General features: G+C 41.8%; 2 protein-coding genes across 3 annotated transcripts; one reads left to right on the top strand and one right to left on the bottom strand.

The window, feature by feature from the left end:
* The first annotated feature begins 29 nt into the window (after positions 1-29).
* pnkp (polynucleotide kinase 3'-phosphatase) lies at positions 30-8,275 on the top strand. Of its 2 annotated transcripts, XM_075473953.1 has the most exons (17): positions 30-388; positions 801-847; positions 1,108-1,386; positions 1,497-1,787; positions 2,002-2,081; positions 2,234-2,291; positions 2,515-2,622; positions 2,716-2,787; positions 2,960-3,008; positions 3,305-3,375; positions 4,387-4,479; positions 5,007-5,103; positions 5,189-5,250; positions 5,401-5,510; positions 7,340-7,427; positions 7,537-7,604; positions 7,823-8,275. In XM_075473953.1, exons 1-17 carry the CDS (start codon positions 268-270, stop codon positions 7,941-7,943), a joined length of 1,815 nt encoding a protein of 604 aa, XP_075330068.1. In that variant the 5' UTR covers positions 30-267; the 3' UTR covers positions 7,944-8,275. The 2 variants fall into 2 exon arrangements, with proteins under 2 accessions (XP_075330068.1, XP_075330069.1); XM_075473954.1 differs by lacking the exons at positions 7,537-7,604; positions 7,823-8,275 and having other exon boundaries at positions 5,364-5,510.
* Positions 8,052-13,948, bottom strand: LOC142388553 (complement C2). The gene is made up of 19 exons (XM_075473952.1): positions 13,857-13,948; positions 13,663-13,775; positions 12,899-13,046; positions 12,606-12,791; positions 12,229-12,402; positions 11,953-12,051; positions 11,706-11,848; positions 11,461-11,602; positions 11,157-11,285; positions 10,932-11,036; positions 10,708-10,845; positions 10,430-10,539; positions 10,225-10,351; positions 9,907-10,066; positions 9,649-9,722; positions 9,449-9,540; positions 9,222-9,354; positions 9,092-9,141; positions 8,052-9,009 (listed from the first exon to the last, which is right to left on the bottom strand). The coding sequence occupies exons 1-19, from the start codon at positions 13,906-13,908 to the stop codon at positions 8,845-8,847; spliced, it is 2,340 nt and encodes a 779-aa protein (XP_075330067.1). The 5' UTR covers positions 13,909-13,948; the 3' UTR covers positions 8,052-8,844.
* Between the last annotated feature and the right edge of the window lie 729 nt (positions 13,949-14,677).

The raw sequence follows: 14,677 nt of genomic DNA, 5'->3' as shown, positions 1-14,677 counted from the left end.
TAGGACATATTTTTCTGATGCACCCCTTGTACAATGCAATACGTGCTCCCCTGTTTATAGCCACCAATTCGGTTTTTGTTTGGCCTGTAACGAATAATATTAGAACAAGGCTTGTTCTATTATTCTATTATTGTTCTATTAGTAGGCTATCAGAGCTTGTTCAACAAGCTCTGATACTAAGTTGTGTTAGTTACATTTGACGTCCACAACACAGAGTCAATCTTGCAAAAAATAGTTCTCAAACAGCGTTGAAAAGCTACAGCTAGAATGTCGTGCACGCTGGTGGGCGCGTCGGGAGCCCGGATTCCTCTGCAGGATGGACGAGCTGTGATTCTGGGCCGAGGTCCGGACACCGGAGTCGTCGACAAGAAATGTTCGAGGCACCAGGGTGAGGCGGAGTGCGACAGTAGTGTTGTTATTCGCGGTAACGAACCAACCTCGTCTCCAGACTCTTCTAGTCCCTAAGCTGTTTTGGTTCTTTCAGTCCCCCATGAGCTGGCTGGAACAACTGAACTTTTATTAGCAATTTGTGGAGAGGTACTCAAGAACGTCACTTTGTTTACCATTACGGCCACTCAAACGTAAAGACTGTGGGATTTTTTTGTTTGTTTGTTTGTTTGTTTGTTTTCTGGGTTTCGGGGTGGTGATAGTTTGATTTAAACTGTGTAAAAGTTTTGCTTTGATGAACTATAACCATCGTTATGGATATTTGTTGATTAATCTTAAAACGATTAGTGTGGGGGTGTACTTTATTTTGCACGTGACTGTTAGTCATTTGATACTTCTTGTCTGTTTTTCAGTGAAAGTGGTTGCTTGTTATGCAGACCAGGATGTAGTTGTTAGTCAGGTAAGAAAACACACACATTTAAGCTCAGCCCTTCGATATTATCAACTTCCAAGTGAAATGACAGTTTCCATTGCCAGGTTATGCTTGACTCAGCACTATGCCTCAAAGCAAACAATATACAATCAGTTGTGTCATTTTTTTTGAAAAGCTGATGTCAGCATACCTTTATGGTTTACTTGTAGACCCACCCTGGTTGTCGCACAGCCCCTTAACTATATTCTACAGTCCAAAGTCCACATATGTTATATTTCCCTCCACAGCTGGGTCCCAATCCCAGTTTCCTGGGTAGCGAGAGGCTGGGCCGCAGCCAGTCTGGTAAACTCACTCACGGAGGCACCCTCTACCTGGTAAACCAAAGTCATCCATTTACACTCAACTTCTCTCTGAGCTCCAATGGAACAGCCTCCAGCATGGCAAAAAGAGGACTAAAAGCCACAGATAAGACCAAAGCAGGGAAGAACGGGAAAGAGAAAGAGGCTCAGGCGAGTCCGACGCCCAAACGCAGCATAAAGGATTTCTTTGCCACCTCTCCCACAAAGGTAGAACTTAAAGTGGCGTGTTATCTACTTATTCCTTCGATGTTACAACAAATATGTTTATCCTGTGAGGCTAAAATGTGAGATGGTGTCCATGTTGTTTTTCTGTTTAGTTATCCAAAAGGAAGCTGAGCCCGGAGAGGGGCCACGCTGAGGTGAAGCGACAGAGAAGAGACGAGGAGGCTTTAGATAAAGGGATGGAAGAGGAGGATGAGGAGGAGAGACTGGCTGAGGAAAAGCTGAGGCACCTGCAGGAGTTTGCTGAAAAGTCTTTGACCGAGGAAAGTAAAGGCATCCAATCTTCAACCTCTTCATCTTTGACCAAGGCGTGTACGACGAGCAGCTGGCAGCACATCAGCAACCTGATGCTTTATACTGCTGCAGGTGTCAAAGCAAGTAACAAGGTGGGGGCTGTTTTAAATTAACAGCTAATGAAGAATAATCCTGGATATGGGACAGGACTGGGGCTGTTTTTTCCTCTGTCTGATTTCATTGAATGACACATTATTTTGGTGAAAATAAGACATTTAGGTACAGTTTTGTGTTTTGTACACATTCTTGCTATTGTGCGATTTGTTTATTTATTTTTTGGCTTATGTGGCTCCTTTCTGCCTCCAGATTGCTGGGTTTGACATTGATGGCTGCATCATCACTACCAAATCTGGCAAAGTATTTCCTACTGCACCAGATGACTGGAGGTATGCTCGCTGTTCTGAACTTTCTCTGTTAATTGTTAGCAGCTTCAACCTTTTTCAGTTCTCCATAATTGAATTTCTACCTCATCTGGCCTAATATCGATTGTTTCTTATGTGCACGGTTTGTTTTGACAGTCCTTGTGTTTAATTACCAGAATCCTGTATCCTGAGATTCAGCCCAGGTTGGCCAGCTTGCTAAAAAAAGGATATAAGGTGGGAACGAGCCAAATGGATGGTTAACCTTTAAATCCTATTGCAATTTTGGATTTGTCCATTTAGAAAGTTGTACTTAGATATTTTTTACCTCCAAGTAAATTCTTGCCCACATCCATCCTTCCTTAAGTTGGCTACAATCAATGATAAAGTTGTTGATGTTACGAATAAAGCTAAACATTATCATTGGATCTTCTTCCCTGATGTCTCCCTCCCTCTGTAGGTGGTGTTCTTCACCAACCAGATGGGGATCGCTAAAGGCAAACTGAGACCGGAAGTTTTCAAGTCCAAAGTGGAGGATGTCCTCGCCACACTACAGCTGCCTGTGCAGGTCGGTCATGTTGTGCTGGAGGCTGACTCTCATCACCTATTTAGACACTTGGCTTAAAGCAGCATTTGGATCCCCTCCATGTTTGTGTTGCAGGTGTTTGTAGCAACCGGTCCTGGTATTTACAGGAAACCAGTGATGGGAATGTGGAATCACTTGTGTGAGAAGGTGAGAAGAATTGCATGGGCACACACGCCCATGTCAATTAATAGCCACACCTCCAAGACCATACAATGAATTACCAGTTCTGCTGAGTCATAGAAAATACAATTTTGTTGTTTACTGTTGTACACACACATTTTCACTAATTGTTTATGTTTCATATATGTTTCCTGCACAGACTAATGATGGTGTGACTGTTGATAAGGCTCAGAGTTTTTATGTAGGAGGTAAGTGGTCTCGTGTGGTTTCACTGCCACATTATGAACTACCTTTTAAGTACAGGAGGCTGTGTGATATTACAGATATCAATCTGCATTTTGTAAAATACACTTCAAGTTCAGCTGTTTTTCACTTACTTGTAAAAACAAGCCCTGAGCGGTCCTTACTGATGAAAAAGCGCTTAAATTCTTTAAGTTGAATACATTGTTCGCTGTAAACCTAACTCAAGCAAGCAAGCTGACAACCTAACTGACAGCAAGCGTAACCATACACGCACAATATCTAACTTCACCTCTGTGTACAGATGCCGCTGGAAGGCCAGAAAATTGGGCTCCTGGAAAGAAAAAGAAGGATTTCTCCCGCAGTGACCGACTGGTAAGAGCCACAGTATTTACACTGCTTAACTGTGTCCCCCTGCTGCTCTGACTTATGTGTGTCAAGTTGTTGATAATGTCAATGAATACATCTTAAAGTGATAGTTCGGAGAAGATTCACCCTAGGGTCATTTGAACCGTGACATCCAGCCAAGTAGCCCACCCGAAGTTTTTTCGATATTGGCTGAACATCAGCTGAGTTACTGAGTTATCCCGAATAGCTTAGTACAAGGGTTAATGGAACCTGGCAGTATCTCCAAAATAACCACACTAAAATCACATGCCATGACACCAAACTTCTACAGTAGTACAAATATGGTCTGTACTCACAAAACGATGCATTTGGAAGTTTGAAAATAGTCCAGGAGTTTATTATTATCAACACAAGCCTGATAGCTTCTCTGCTGCTAAAGCTGCGTCAAAGTCACTTCCTTGATCTGGGAGCTTCAAAGTAAGATGAGGGTTGATCTACTACTGTAGACAACAAAGCAAGGCTGCTCAATTTCTCCATTGATAAAATAAATGCACAACTTTACAACATAAAAAATCATGTAGAATATAGCATATACTTTGTTGTCTACAGTAGTAGATCAACCCTCATCTTACTTTGAAGCTCCCAGATCAAGGAAGTGACATCGACGCAGCTTTAGCAGCAGAGAAGCTATCAGGCTTGTGTTGATAATAATAAACTCCTGGACTATGTACAAACTTCCAAATGCATCGTTTTGTGAGTACAGACCATATTTGTACAACTGTAGAAGTTTGGTGTCATGGCATGTGATTTTAGTGTGGTAATTTTGGAGATACTGCCAGGTTCCATTAGCGCTTGTACTAAGCTATTTGGGATAACTCAGTAACTCAGCTGATGTTCAGCCAAGATCGAAAAAACTTCGGGTGGGCTACTTGGCTGGATGTCACGGTTCAAATGACCCTAGGGTGAATCTACTCCGAACTATCACTTTAAGCATAAATTGAACAGAGAACAAAGCTTTCTTCCTGTTTGTCATTGCAGTTTGCCCTGAACATTGGACTGCAGTTCCACACCCCTGAGGAGTACTTTTTGGGTTGGAAGAGCGCCCCCTACAGTCTGCCTGAATTTGACCCTGTGAGTGGAGTGTCAGCCTTTCCCCATTGTTTTTCAAGGGTAGCCCCTGCCCTGCATGTTTGAGATGGTTCCTCACTCGACGTGCCTGTTTCAGTTCCAACCTCCCTGTACAGGCTTAAACATTAAACTCTCAAAGACTTGAGCTGCATCATAAGTGGAAATCTTGAGTTCATGGCCCTTGAAAATGAGTCAAATGGTGGTACGCAGCAACTGTTATTCTCTGTTTTCAGCTCCAGAATTAACCATAGTCATGTCTATGTGGAGCCTATCCCAGCTGCCATGGTGAGAGATGCGGGTACACCCTGAATGGGCCATAACTGCCCTCATACACTTGATAATTTGACAGCCTTCACACACTTTTGTGGACAATTCTCAAAGTCCAGGATATGAATCAGTGTTGCTGGAGCACATAAACGTCTACAACATCTAGGGCCAGGGTTAGGAAACCTTGGTCTGTAGTGTCTGAGAGTATATTTGGGATCTGCGTCTGTACTCTGTTAAAATTGACTCTTTATCTGAATTAATAGAGGAAACTTGCTACCAACGCCAGGCTGTATGACCCACCATCTGCCTCTCTCACCTCCTCTAAGACAGAAGTCATTGTTGCCGTGGGTTACCCTGCATGTAAGCAAAGCCCTATGCCACCTTTCTGGCCTCTCCTCCCGTCAACACCCTTCTGATCTTGATCCCTCTTCTTTTTTCTCCGCAGCTGGTAAATCCACTTTCTTCCACACCCACATTATTCCAAAGGGCTACGTCTATGTCAACAGGGTGAGAGCATTTTAAATGAACACACGTCTGTCAACCGAATGAGTAACGTCACAGAAAGTTTGGTTTCATGTACAACAGTGTTTTATATGATCCATAGGTTTGTTTGTTATCAGAATGCTAATGGGCTCCAGCTTTTTGTGTGTGCACCAGGACACACTCGGCTCCTGGCAGAACTGTGTGTCAGCATGCGAGCGAGCTCTGAGGGAGGGCCGCAGCGTCGCCGTAGATAACACCAACCCAGATCCAGAGTCTCGCAAACGGTAGTCATATCTTTATGTATTTGTCTGTGTAACCTTGCTTGTTTTACTAATCTCAATATACTTATGCTCCACGCCACTGGAAACGCCCTGTATGTACACGGGCTTCATATGAGTGAGTCATACATTGATGAAAATAATTACATGCAGACAGTTGAGTGTATTTGGAGGGTGTGTGTGTGTTTACTTTAAACTTGGATTCACTCACTTTTGTTTTTGGCTCCGTATAACTTTATTACTTCATGTGCTTGACAGACTGTAGTAAAATTCATTCTTGCGTTTTAAGTCAGCTGTTCCTAAAAATAAAAATGTATTTTATAAAAATATATATAGATATAGTAGTATTCTACAATGGAGTATTAGGGCCATATTAAAAAATAAATAAATAAAATAAAATTCGAGAATTAATTACAAGAATAAAGTCCTTATTAAATATGGCGAATGGCCCGCTGATGCATCCACCGATAACCTTGCAGTCGACCACTTCCAGCCTTTTCCGCCTCCATAAAAGCATCGATTTCCTCCAAGTCCGCCTGGTTCTTTCTGTGGAAAAGATGCATTTTCTTGCATATTCTTTCTAAAGTCCTGATACTTATGACAATGTGTTGCTGATGTGCCAAAAGATTAAGTATCTCCTTGTTTGCGAATCCTATACTAAAGTACAGTTCCACAAAATGCTCCACGGCCCTCATTTTAACAACTCTCCTCCTCTAAAACAACAGGTTAGAATATTTGCTTTGAATTTAATCTCGAAATTTATTCTCAAATTTTTCTTTTTAAATGTGGCCCTAATACTCCGTCGTAAGTATACCAACCTTTTGATTTATATATTTTTTTTATTTATACTTTTATGTTTTCAAAGAAGGTATGAAATTAGACAACACCATTTCTAAAGATATTATCTAAGGCTGTCGATGTCCCCTTTAAAGCTGCCTGTGTGTTTTTCTCCGGGCAGCGCAGCCTCACATCCACCTTTCCATCTGTGTTTCTTAGCAACAACCTAAGCTGGACTTGCTGATAACTTCTCCTCATTGTTACCAACTTAAAAGCTTTATCTTTAATAAAAAAAAAAAAAAAGCAAACCTCTTACATAAAGCTACTTCTTGGACAAAATGTGGCTGGATGTCATGGAAGAGTGTTGCCAGAAAAGCCCTGAGAGAACACACATGCCTTCTCCTTCATGTCTCAGCCAACAAAGCTGCAGCTCTCTTAACTAGGAATACTAAAACTCTTCCGAGTCGATGAGCAGTCACACTTCAAAGCAGATAGTTGACCCCCAAATACATTTGGCGAACCACTCACATTATTTTTTTATTATTATTATTTATTTTTTTTTACAAGCAGAAACGGTGAAATCTACAGCAGAGCTCAGTGAAACGTTTCAATTCAGCCCAGCACTCCTCTCTTTCTCTCATACACACACGTTTCATCGGTCCCCACCTTTAAGGCATTCTGTTGCTTCTAACGTAAAAATGAGGGAAAATTTGAGTAAAAACAGCGTTTTAACTTTATAACTTTTGTTATAAAACAAAGGTTTGTCCTATATCTTTGAATAATTGACAAAATCATTTAATTTAGTGCTTGTTACACCATACATGCACTGAGTTAAAACTGAACATGTAGCTCAGTTTGCATAAAATACTGGTATGTATCGTACATCACCATTCAGCCTAGAAATACCAAGACATTTCATTTTGGTTCATATCACCCAGCCCTAATGTGTTCTCATTTTACAGGGAGAAATAAAATATATACATATATATATATATTATATAACACTTTTTAGAATCATTGCAAGAATGCTGATAGATTTAAGTGTGTGTATTTTGCAGATATGTGGACGTGGCCAAGGCAGTGGGGGTATCTTGTCGCTGTTTTCACTTCTCGGCCTCTCTGGAGCAAGCCAAGCACACCAACAAAGTACGACTCACCTCTCCACACGCCGCCCCTTTTTACCCATGACGGGGTTTTATCCTGACGATGATGACGAGTGTTTTCTGTTTTTTTTCAATATGATTGTCGTCCTCAGTTCCGTGAAATGGTGCCGTCAGACAGCAAACACGCAAAGGTCAATGACATGGTTTTCTACAGCTACAAGTAAGTTAGGCTCACCCAGATTAATACTTGTGGGTTTTGTTTTTTTTTGCCAAAAAGCCCATATTTTTAAAAACAGAACTCAATACTTGGTTAGAATTTGTTGTTACGCCTTTGCTACTTGTTGAAATGAGAGTGTCACACTATGAGAGGGAACTTCAGAGGAATGCATTCCTGATTGTGCGCTGACTTCTGTGATCTGTCTCTGTCTCTCCGGATAGGAAACAGTTTGTGGCTCCTGCTCTTTCTGAGGGATTCTCTGAGATCCTCCACATCCACTTTGTTCCAAGCTTTAAAGACAGCCCGTCTGAAACTTTGTTCAGACAGTTCTCTGAGGGATGATTGAACACTTTTTTCTATGACAAAAAAGAAACATATGCAACGTCCCTTTAAAGTAAGTGACGGTTACTGGGCTGTCTGGTGCAGCGTTGCCGTGAAAACAGTTAAGACTTTAAAGTCAACAGGTTCTTTATTCTCAAAGTATTACAAAAAACAAGTAAGCATATTAAAATGAATGTACAGATTTAGTTGGATTAACCATGCTGTGTACACACTGAACAAACAGGAGTTTGGTGGAAATAACAAAGAAAAATTACTTTTTTACTGCTTGTACTGCACCTCAGATGTAAAAACCTATTGTCACCCAGTATTACAATAAAGCTCTGAAAATCTGATCAATGTAGCCGATTCGTGATTTGATGGAAAGATTCCAGTATTTTAGAAGTGCGTGATGATGTTGGATCACCATTGTGTTGGCCAGCGAATTCTTATCAGCCCAAAATGAACTTTAAAAGATGGATGAGGTCAAAGTTGCCATTGTTGTGGGCATTGTCAGGATTGTATGTGGTGGGAGACATAAGCCAGGTAGAGCAGGATGAAGTTTGTAATTCTATTTGAAAATGTAACTATTTATATCTGTATGTCTTAAAAGCAAGCAATGCATTTTATGTCTGCATCTGCCAGTGGTTATCATGAAAATAGTGGGCATGCTAACATGCAAAATACACTAGAGGACAGACTTGATGCACTAAGGTTGAAACAATATATGTTCGTCGATTGATCGCAGCACTTGCAATTATCCAAAATGAGTAAGTATCACATTTTTTTCCATGCTTACTACATTATATGGAAAGACAGAATCCCTCTTCTCCTTCCCTGTTGAAATTTGCATCAGATCAGTTATCGATTAGTAAGGCCTGAACTAGGCCAAACCCTGTGGGTGGACACAGGGTTCTGGACCTGCTCACTTGATCTCAGGCAGGAACTGTATCTCCTCACCTAGATGCTTCTTCAGCCACGGCATTATCTCGAAGAGGTCGATGTGAAAATCTCGAGCATTGGCATGTTTCTCAGCAGCCGAGTACTTCTTACTACACACATCTAAGGTGCCCCAGCTCACGACTCCCACCTGAGGAGAAAAGCCCGAAACATTTGAGTCGGACAGCACAGTTCATCATGGGGATATCAGAAATGAAAAGAGGCATCCAAACCTGAAAGAAGCGCTTTCTTTTCTGCAGAAACAGGGATCCACCAGAGTCTCCTACAAACATAAAGACGTGTAACTGTCATCAGAATCCCACATAGTTAAAGTGCCATGGCAGTAACACGTGGATTCCAGACCTTTGCAGGTGACGCCATCTTGGTATCCTTCTGTGCCCCCTGTGCAGAGGAATCTGTCAGGTACATACTCATCCAGAGTCACATCTGTGGGTTGTTTCAGTGTTTTCCTGGCCTTTTCAACACAGGCAGGCCTCTGCAGACAGACGCATAATGCATGGTAACATTATGTGTATTCAAACCGTGCATTTTTAACACATTACAGATGACAGGCATGAAAAGTGCCTCACCTGAGTTTGTGTGTGGATGTGTGTTGAATAGCGGTTAGTCGTCATATGGATGAAAAACGCAGGAATCACCCAGTGAGGTAATAGTTCCTTCCCTGTTCACACACAGACATTTTACTCCATGAGAGCTCCAGGAGTACTTGGAGATACCCTGCTTTACACCCGTGGTTTAATTTGTTAACGATAGGTTAAAGGACACATACTATGCTCCGCACAGGTAGAGTTGATTTTCCTCATGGCTCGTGAGGCTGGCATAGTACATGGCAAGCAGATGGGTCTGTTGGACAACATTGAGTAAACACAAGTGAAAAGGTTTGGTAGTTCTTTTCTAAGCCTTGTAAAGAACACATTCCACATGCACTTCTTTTAAATGGGCCAACTGATGATGCTCCTAACCTAGCTCTTCAGTCAGATGCGTCTCTGGTTGACATTTTAAGATCTTTTCTGTGATCTTATCTTACCTGGCTGTCCAGGACAGTGGGATACTGCTGTTTGTCTGTACCAGAGCCACATCGTAGTCATAGAACTCGGACACGTTTCTCTGACTAAGTGCGTTGATGTTGTAGTTGGGGTGCATGATCACCTTGTTGACTTTCACTTGTCTCTGACCCTTACCCTGACCTGGAACAAACGGGTAACACAAAGAAAGGAGTTCGATCGGGTTTTAGAAATAAAAACAAAACTGGACCCCATTTTGTCATGTGAGTATATTTTTCTCTTTCGCAGAGTTTGCATCTCCAGATTATTTTCCTTTTTTTTAATTCTTTTTTTATACTAACCAAGGGTTATGCTCAGCCCCGTTGAGACTCTGCCTGTGCTCTCTCTGGCAAAGCAGTGAGCAGCCGTCAGCACCCAATTCTGACTTACAATGGTTCCAGAACAGCTCTTTATAGATCCCCACTCAAGCTGTTGGGGAGGACAGAATTATTATGTGACACAACCCACTTTAAATTTATATTGTGCTTTCAGGTGCAAAGCTCTTACTGATTGCAGAGTCACGTGCCAGGGTGAGGTGTAGGCTTTTTCTGGATCGTCCTTATCTTTCCTGGAGATGTCCTCCTGAGCGATCCCACACATTGTTACAGTACTGTCACCTGTTGTATGAAAAAAATTACCACCGCGATAGTTACACTCTACTTCAATATGTAACTTTCAGAAAGTAAGAAATATAAAAAGATTTTTATTTGAAGCTAAAGCTAAAAAATAACGTGATCGATTTAGTGATTTCTGGGGTTTGAAGTTGAGAGAATGCTGCTACTCACTAATGATGCTGTTAAACACTTCTCCCAGTGTCTTGAAGTCTTTCAGAATGAAGACATGCTGCTCGCTAGTTTTCTGTGAGGCCAGAGAGTTCAACTCCTCTTTCTTCACTGTGTCTCCAACACCAAATACGTAGACATCTGAAAAATGCACGGACACAGTAACATTTACACTGGGCATGATAACTTTTGTTTGAATACTCCTAGATTAATTTTTATCATGTTACCTAGCATTTTCTCTTTAGTATGATCGAAGGGCTTGTTATCGTATTCCAGTGTGTTTCGGATCTGGGCCAGAGCACTCTGAGGCTTTGCCCCTGTGTTGGAGTAACCTGCAGGGAAAAAGATACAGTACAAGGTGGGGATTTATACTAAAGAAAAATGCATACAGGGCTACAACTTCATAACAGATTGTTTTGAGCATTTGTTTATGACTCTTCGTGAGTTTTTACCATCTGTTTCTATGATGATGATGTGCTGGGTCTCATTAAAATGGTTATTTGCGCTCTTGAAGAAACTGATCCTCTCCCAGACTTGATGCAGTGCAGAGTGGAGGTTAGTGCCTGTCTTACGCCCATGGCCTGCAGAGGAACAAGCACAAAGGATTGAATTCATGATCCATTTGATTACATATTTAAAACATTGAAGATTCATGATTCTGGTGAACTGCACTGATTCAGCCCATCTTGACGAGATTATACCCGACAGGATGAAAATACAAGGTTATTTAATGAAGGAGGAAAAGATGAGTCCTACTGTGGTAGTCGAATTCCATCAGGGCGTCTATGACTTCGTCGGCATCACCGCTTATGTATGTTTCTCTGATTTCTACAATGACTTTGACCTCGGTGGCAAATGACACCACGTGGAAATTCAGCTGTACGTCGTAGCTGTCGAGCTGGAGAGACAATGAAGGAGACCAGCTTCACTTTTACTGAAAGAGTAAGACCGATGGAATATCACACCAAAAGTCTTTTACACTGAGCTCCTTTGTTGCAGACCTTTCTGATCAGAGCAATAGTGGCATTCCTGGAGACTTCAAAGTCTTCCTTTTTAATGCTCCCTGATGTGTCCAGTAAAATGTAGACATTCATACGGCTGACTTCTCCCACACGAAAGGCTCGGCCAAACGAAGGGCCCTCTCCTTGCACACACATACACAAAGCAGAATATTCCATCTTTTTGCTGTTGATTTATGTTCATCTTTAAACAACTTTATGCATGTGGAACGTCGTGTTCTATACCCACTTTTCTTTTTGGCCTCAGGAGAGAAAACATCCATCAATCCGGCGAGTGATCCTGCCAAGGCTGCAGCCACAGAGCTTGGGGAGTCGAAGGTATTTGGGCCTACAATTAAGCACCAAAACATTGCGCATCAAGAACAATTAACCTTTCTGTTGCTGCAGGGGAAGCTGGTGATGATAAGTGGAAACTAGTTGAGAATTATTTGTTCTGATCAGTTCTATTTCTTTTGTAGAGGAAAGGATTATTTCTAAACTAGGTTAAAAAAATCATTTTAATCACCTTGGCACCGTGGTGCTGAGCCACTCCACTCTCTGTTCTCCAGGCAAACCCTTTCAGCTGACCCAAGTAGATGCAGACCAGCCTGACACCGGTAAGTCACCTTCTCTCCCATAAGAAACTGGCCGACTGACCTCTTGCCCCCCGGGGGGATACCAGGGTCATCACAGTCATCAGCTGTTTTAAAAAATGTAGGCTAATTTATTGCAAAAGATTACTATGTTGTTACTATAATATTTTGAGATGATATACAGAACCTTAACTAAACTAAATTAAACGTTTCTTAATTTATACTCTATTGCACAGATGTTTGATGTGAAAATATAGCTGTTGCATGCATTTATGCTTTGTTATGAGCAGCATTTGAATTGTTTCCTCACCGTGATCATCACAGATGGGAGCAGCTCCCGTCCACTCTCCAGAGAGAGTGCAGTTTCTCTGCTCCGACCCGGACAGGGTGAACCCGTCCCGGCAGGAGAAAGTCTGCATCATCCCAACACGAAACCACTGATTCCTGGGCCAGATGTCCCCATTGTCCAGCTGGAGCTGAGCCGGACACAACACGTCTGTATGCAAAGAGAGAAGTACGTACAGAAGATGGAGGATGTTATAGGATGCAGCAAAAAAAAAAAGAAAGACCGCAATAATCTGAAGCCATTTGCAAAAACATTACCTTTGCATGTGGCCGTGGACGTAAGCCTGCCACTAGATAATCTCATGGGCGACCACTCTCCATCAGCACCACAGACCCTGTAGCTGACGGGGGACGGATACTTCCCCGAGTCACAGTGATAGGTCAGCACGCTGCCCTCTAAGCCTCCCTATGGTAGAAAAAGATGTTGGAAAAAGTAACATGAAGTTGTCCAGTAAAGATATGCTAATGTTTCATTTTCCATGCCTTCTACTTCCTTTTTGTCGTTGTTGAATATGAACCTACAAAGTTAGCGTTGTTCATTTTTTTTATTTTTTTTATTTTTTTTTTTCCCTTGTCCTGTCCAGCATTATGGCAGCAGAATTGTAATCTGAATACCGTTTATGCTAAACACATTTGCTATGCCAAGGGAAGCTTTATGAATGTAAAGCTCCCCTTGACGCCCATCAACTCCTCATTTTTATTTATTTATTTTTGTTACAATATTTAACATGATATGATAATAGTGCCGAACCGGACCGGGGGACAGAGAGCGTTGTTCATTTTTACATACATGCTTTACACCAGTTTTAACAGTTTAACTGTAATTCACCACTTCAGAAATTTAACTCGTGTGCCCTTTCAGCTGGAATTCTCTTACATATAATTTCCAAATTAAGACACAATACATCAGAGACGGCGACACCTGAAAACTGAATAATGCATTCACTATTTAATGTGTCATGCTGGTGTAAAATGGGAGGCTTGTTGAAAAAGAAAAGTGGTGTTCCACATGTCATTTTTACCTGTGAATAGGTGACTTGTCCGCCTTTGATGCTCTCAGCAGTCGAGCAGTTTAGAGGCTGTGAATCCTCGTATGCTTCTTCCTCATAATCATAGTTGTACTCCTGCAGAGATACTGGAGTACAAAGGGTAAATGCACATGCATGTGGCAATAACCCATATAAACTTGACTAAAATCAAACGCAAAAACTCTTACCCCCCTGGATGGAGATGGACAGTAATATCCACAGAGTAGACTTAACACACATGACCAGATTCTACAGCAGCTGATTGTTGTTTCGGAGTGGCAGGAAACATAACATGAATTGACCTGCAGCTCGCTGCTTTATTTGATCAATGATTACCCAATGATTAAGAGATTGAGCAATTCAGGACAGCACACAGATTTACTGTCACACTTTCATTCTTGGTGAAGCTTCCTCTTTCCCCTGCACCAGGATTCTGTGAAGCATTATGTTTTTGTACTAAGTACTAACAAAAGTGGCCACATCTTTTATCACTCAACCACAACCTCGTGAGTGAGCTTCACATCTGAAAATTACATCGACATTTCTTGCTGGTCTTTCCCATTTCCCACACCAGACATCACAATACAAAATAAGAATAATACTAAAGGACTGTGCTGTGCTGTGCTGTGGTGACTGTGTGCCAATGTTCTTTGGTTCAAAGGGCCATGTGTGTGCGTGACTGCTGAAGTTTATTTTCAGTGGGTTTGTGCAACTGCTTACCCTGGCTTGGGAATGCAAGTGTGTTTCATTTAAACATTGTAGGCGCTTAAAAGATAATTATGGAGATTATGGAGACTTAACAAGGACCCTCACCTCCACCCCTTACCCCTTCTCTGTCCCTCCTCAAGAGGCTCAGTCCTCTCAGCTGACTCGGCTTTGCTCGGCACTGTGGAGGACCTTCTAAAACTCTTTTGTAACCGGTCACACACAATAAAAAAAAAAGCCCAAGAGAAACACAGATTGCAGCTGCCCATGCCAAACATGACGAAAGGACAACGAGCAGCAAGCA

Source organism: Odontesthes bonariensis, chromosome 9 (assembly GCF_027942865.1).
Source record: "Odontesthes bonariensis isolate fOdoBon6 chromosome 9, fOdoBon6.hap1, whole genome shotgun sequence".
NCBI classification, from domain to species: domain Eukaryota; kingdom Metazoa; phylum Chordata; class Actinopteri; order Atheriniformes; family Atherinopsidae; genus Odontesthes; species Odontesthes bonariensis.
The sequence above is the reverse complement of the archived record's forward strand: the minus strand, read 5'-3'. Positions and strand labels throughout refer to the sequence as shown.

Bases quoted from the DNA above. Each gene is read 5' to 3' on its own strand.
- LOC142388553 (XM_075473952.1), bottom strand. From the start codon at position 13,908: ATGTGTGTTAAGTCTACTCTGTGGATATTACTGTCCATCTCCATCCAG. The intron at 10,540-10,707 runs GTGAGTAGCAGC...TTCATACAACAG, and splicing joins AGTGTTTAACAGCATCATTA to GTGACAGTACTGTAACAATG. The intron at 9,355-9,448 runs GTGAGGCACTTT...GTCTGTCTGCAG, and splicing joins ACATCCACACACAAACTCAG to AGGCCTGCCTGTGTTGAAAA.
- pnkp (XM_075473953.1), top strand. From the start codon at position 268: ATGTCGTGCACGCTGGTGGGCGCGTCGGGAGCCCGGATTCCTCTGCAG. The intron at 2,623-2,715 runs GTCGGTCATGTT...TTTGTGTTGCAG, and splicing joins CACTACAGCTGCCTGTGCAG to GTGTTTGTAGCAACCGGTCC. The intron at 7,428-7,536 runs GTACGACTCACC...TGTCGTCCTCAG, and splicing joins AAGCCAAGCACACCAACAAA to TTCCGTGAAATGGTGCCGTC.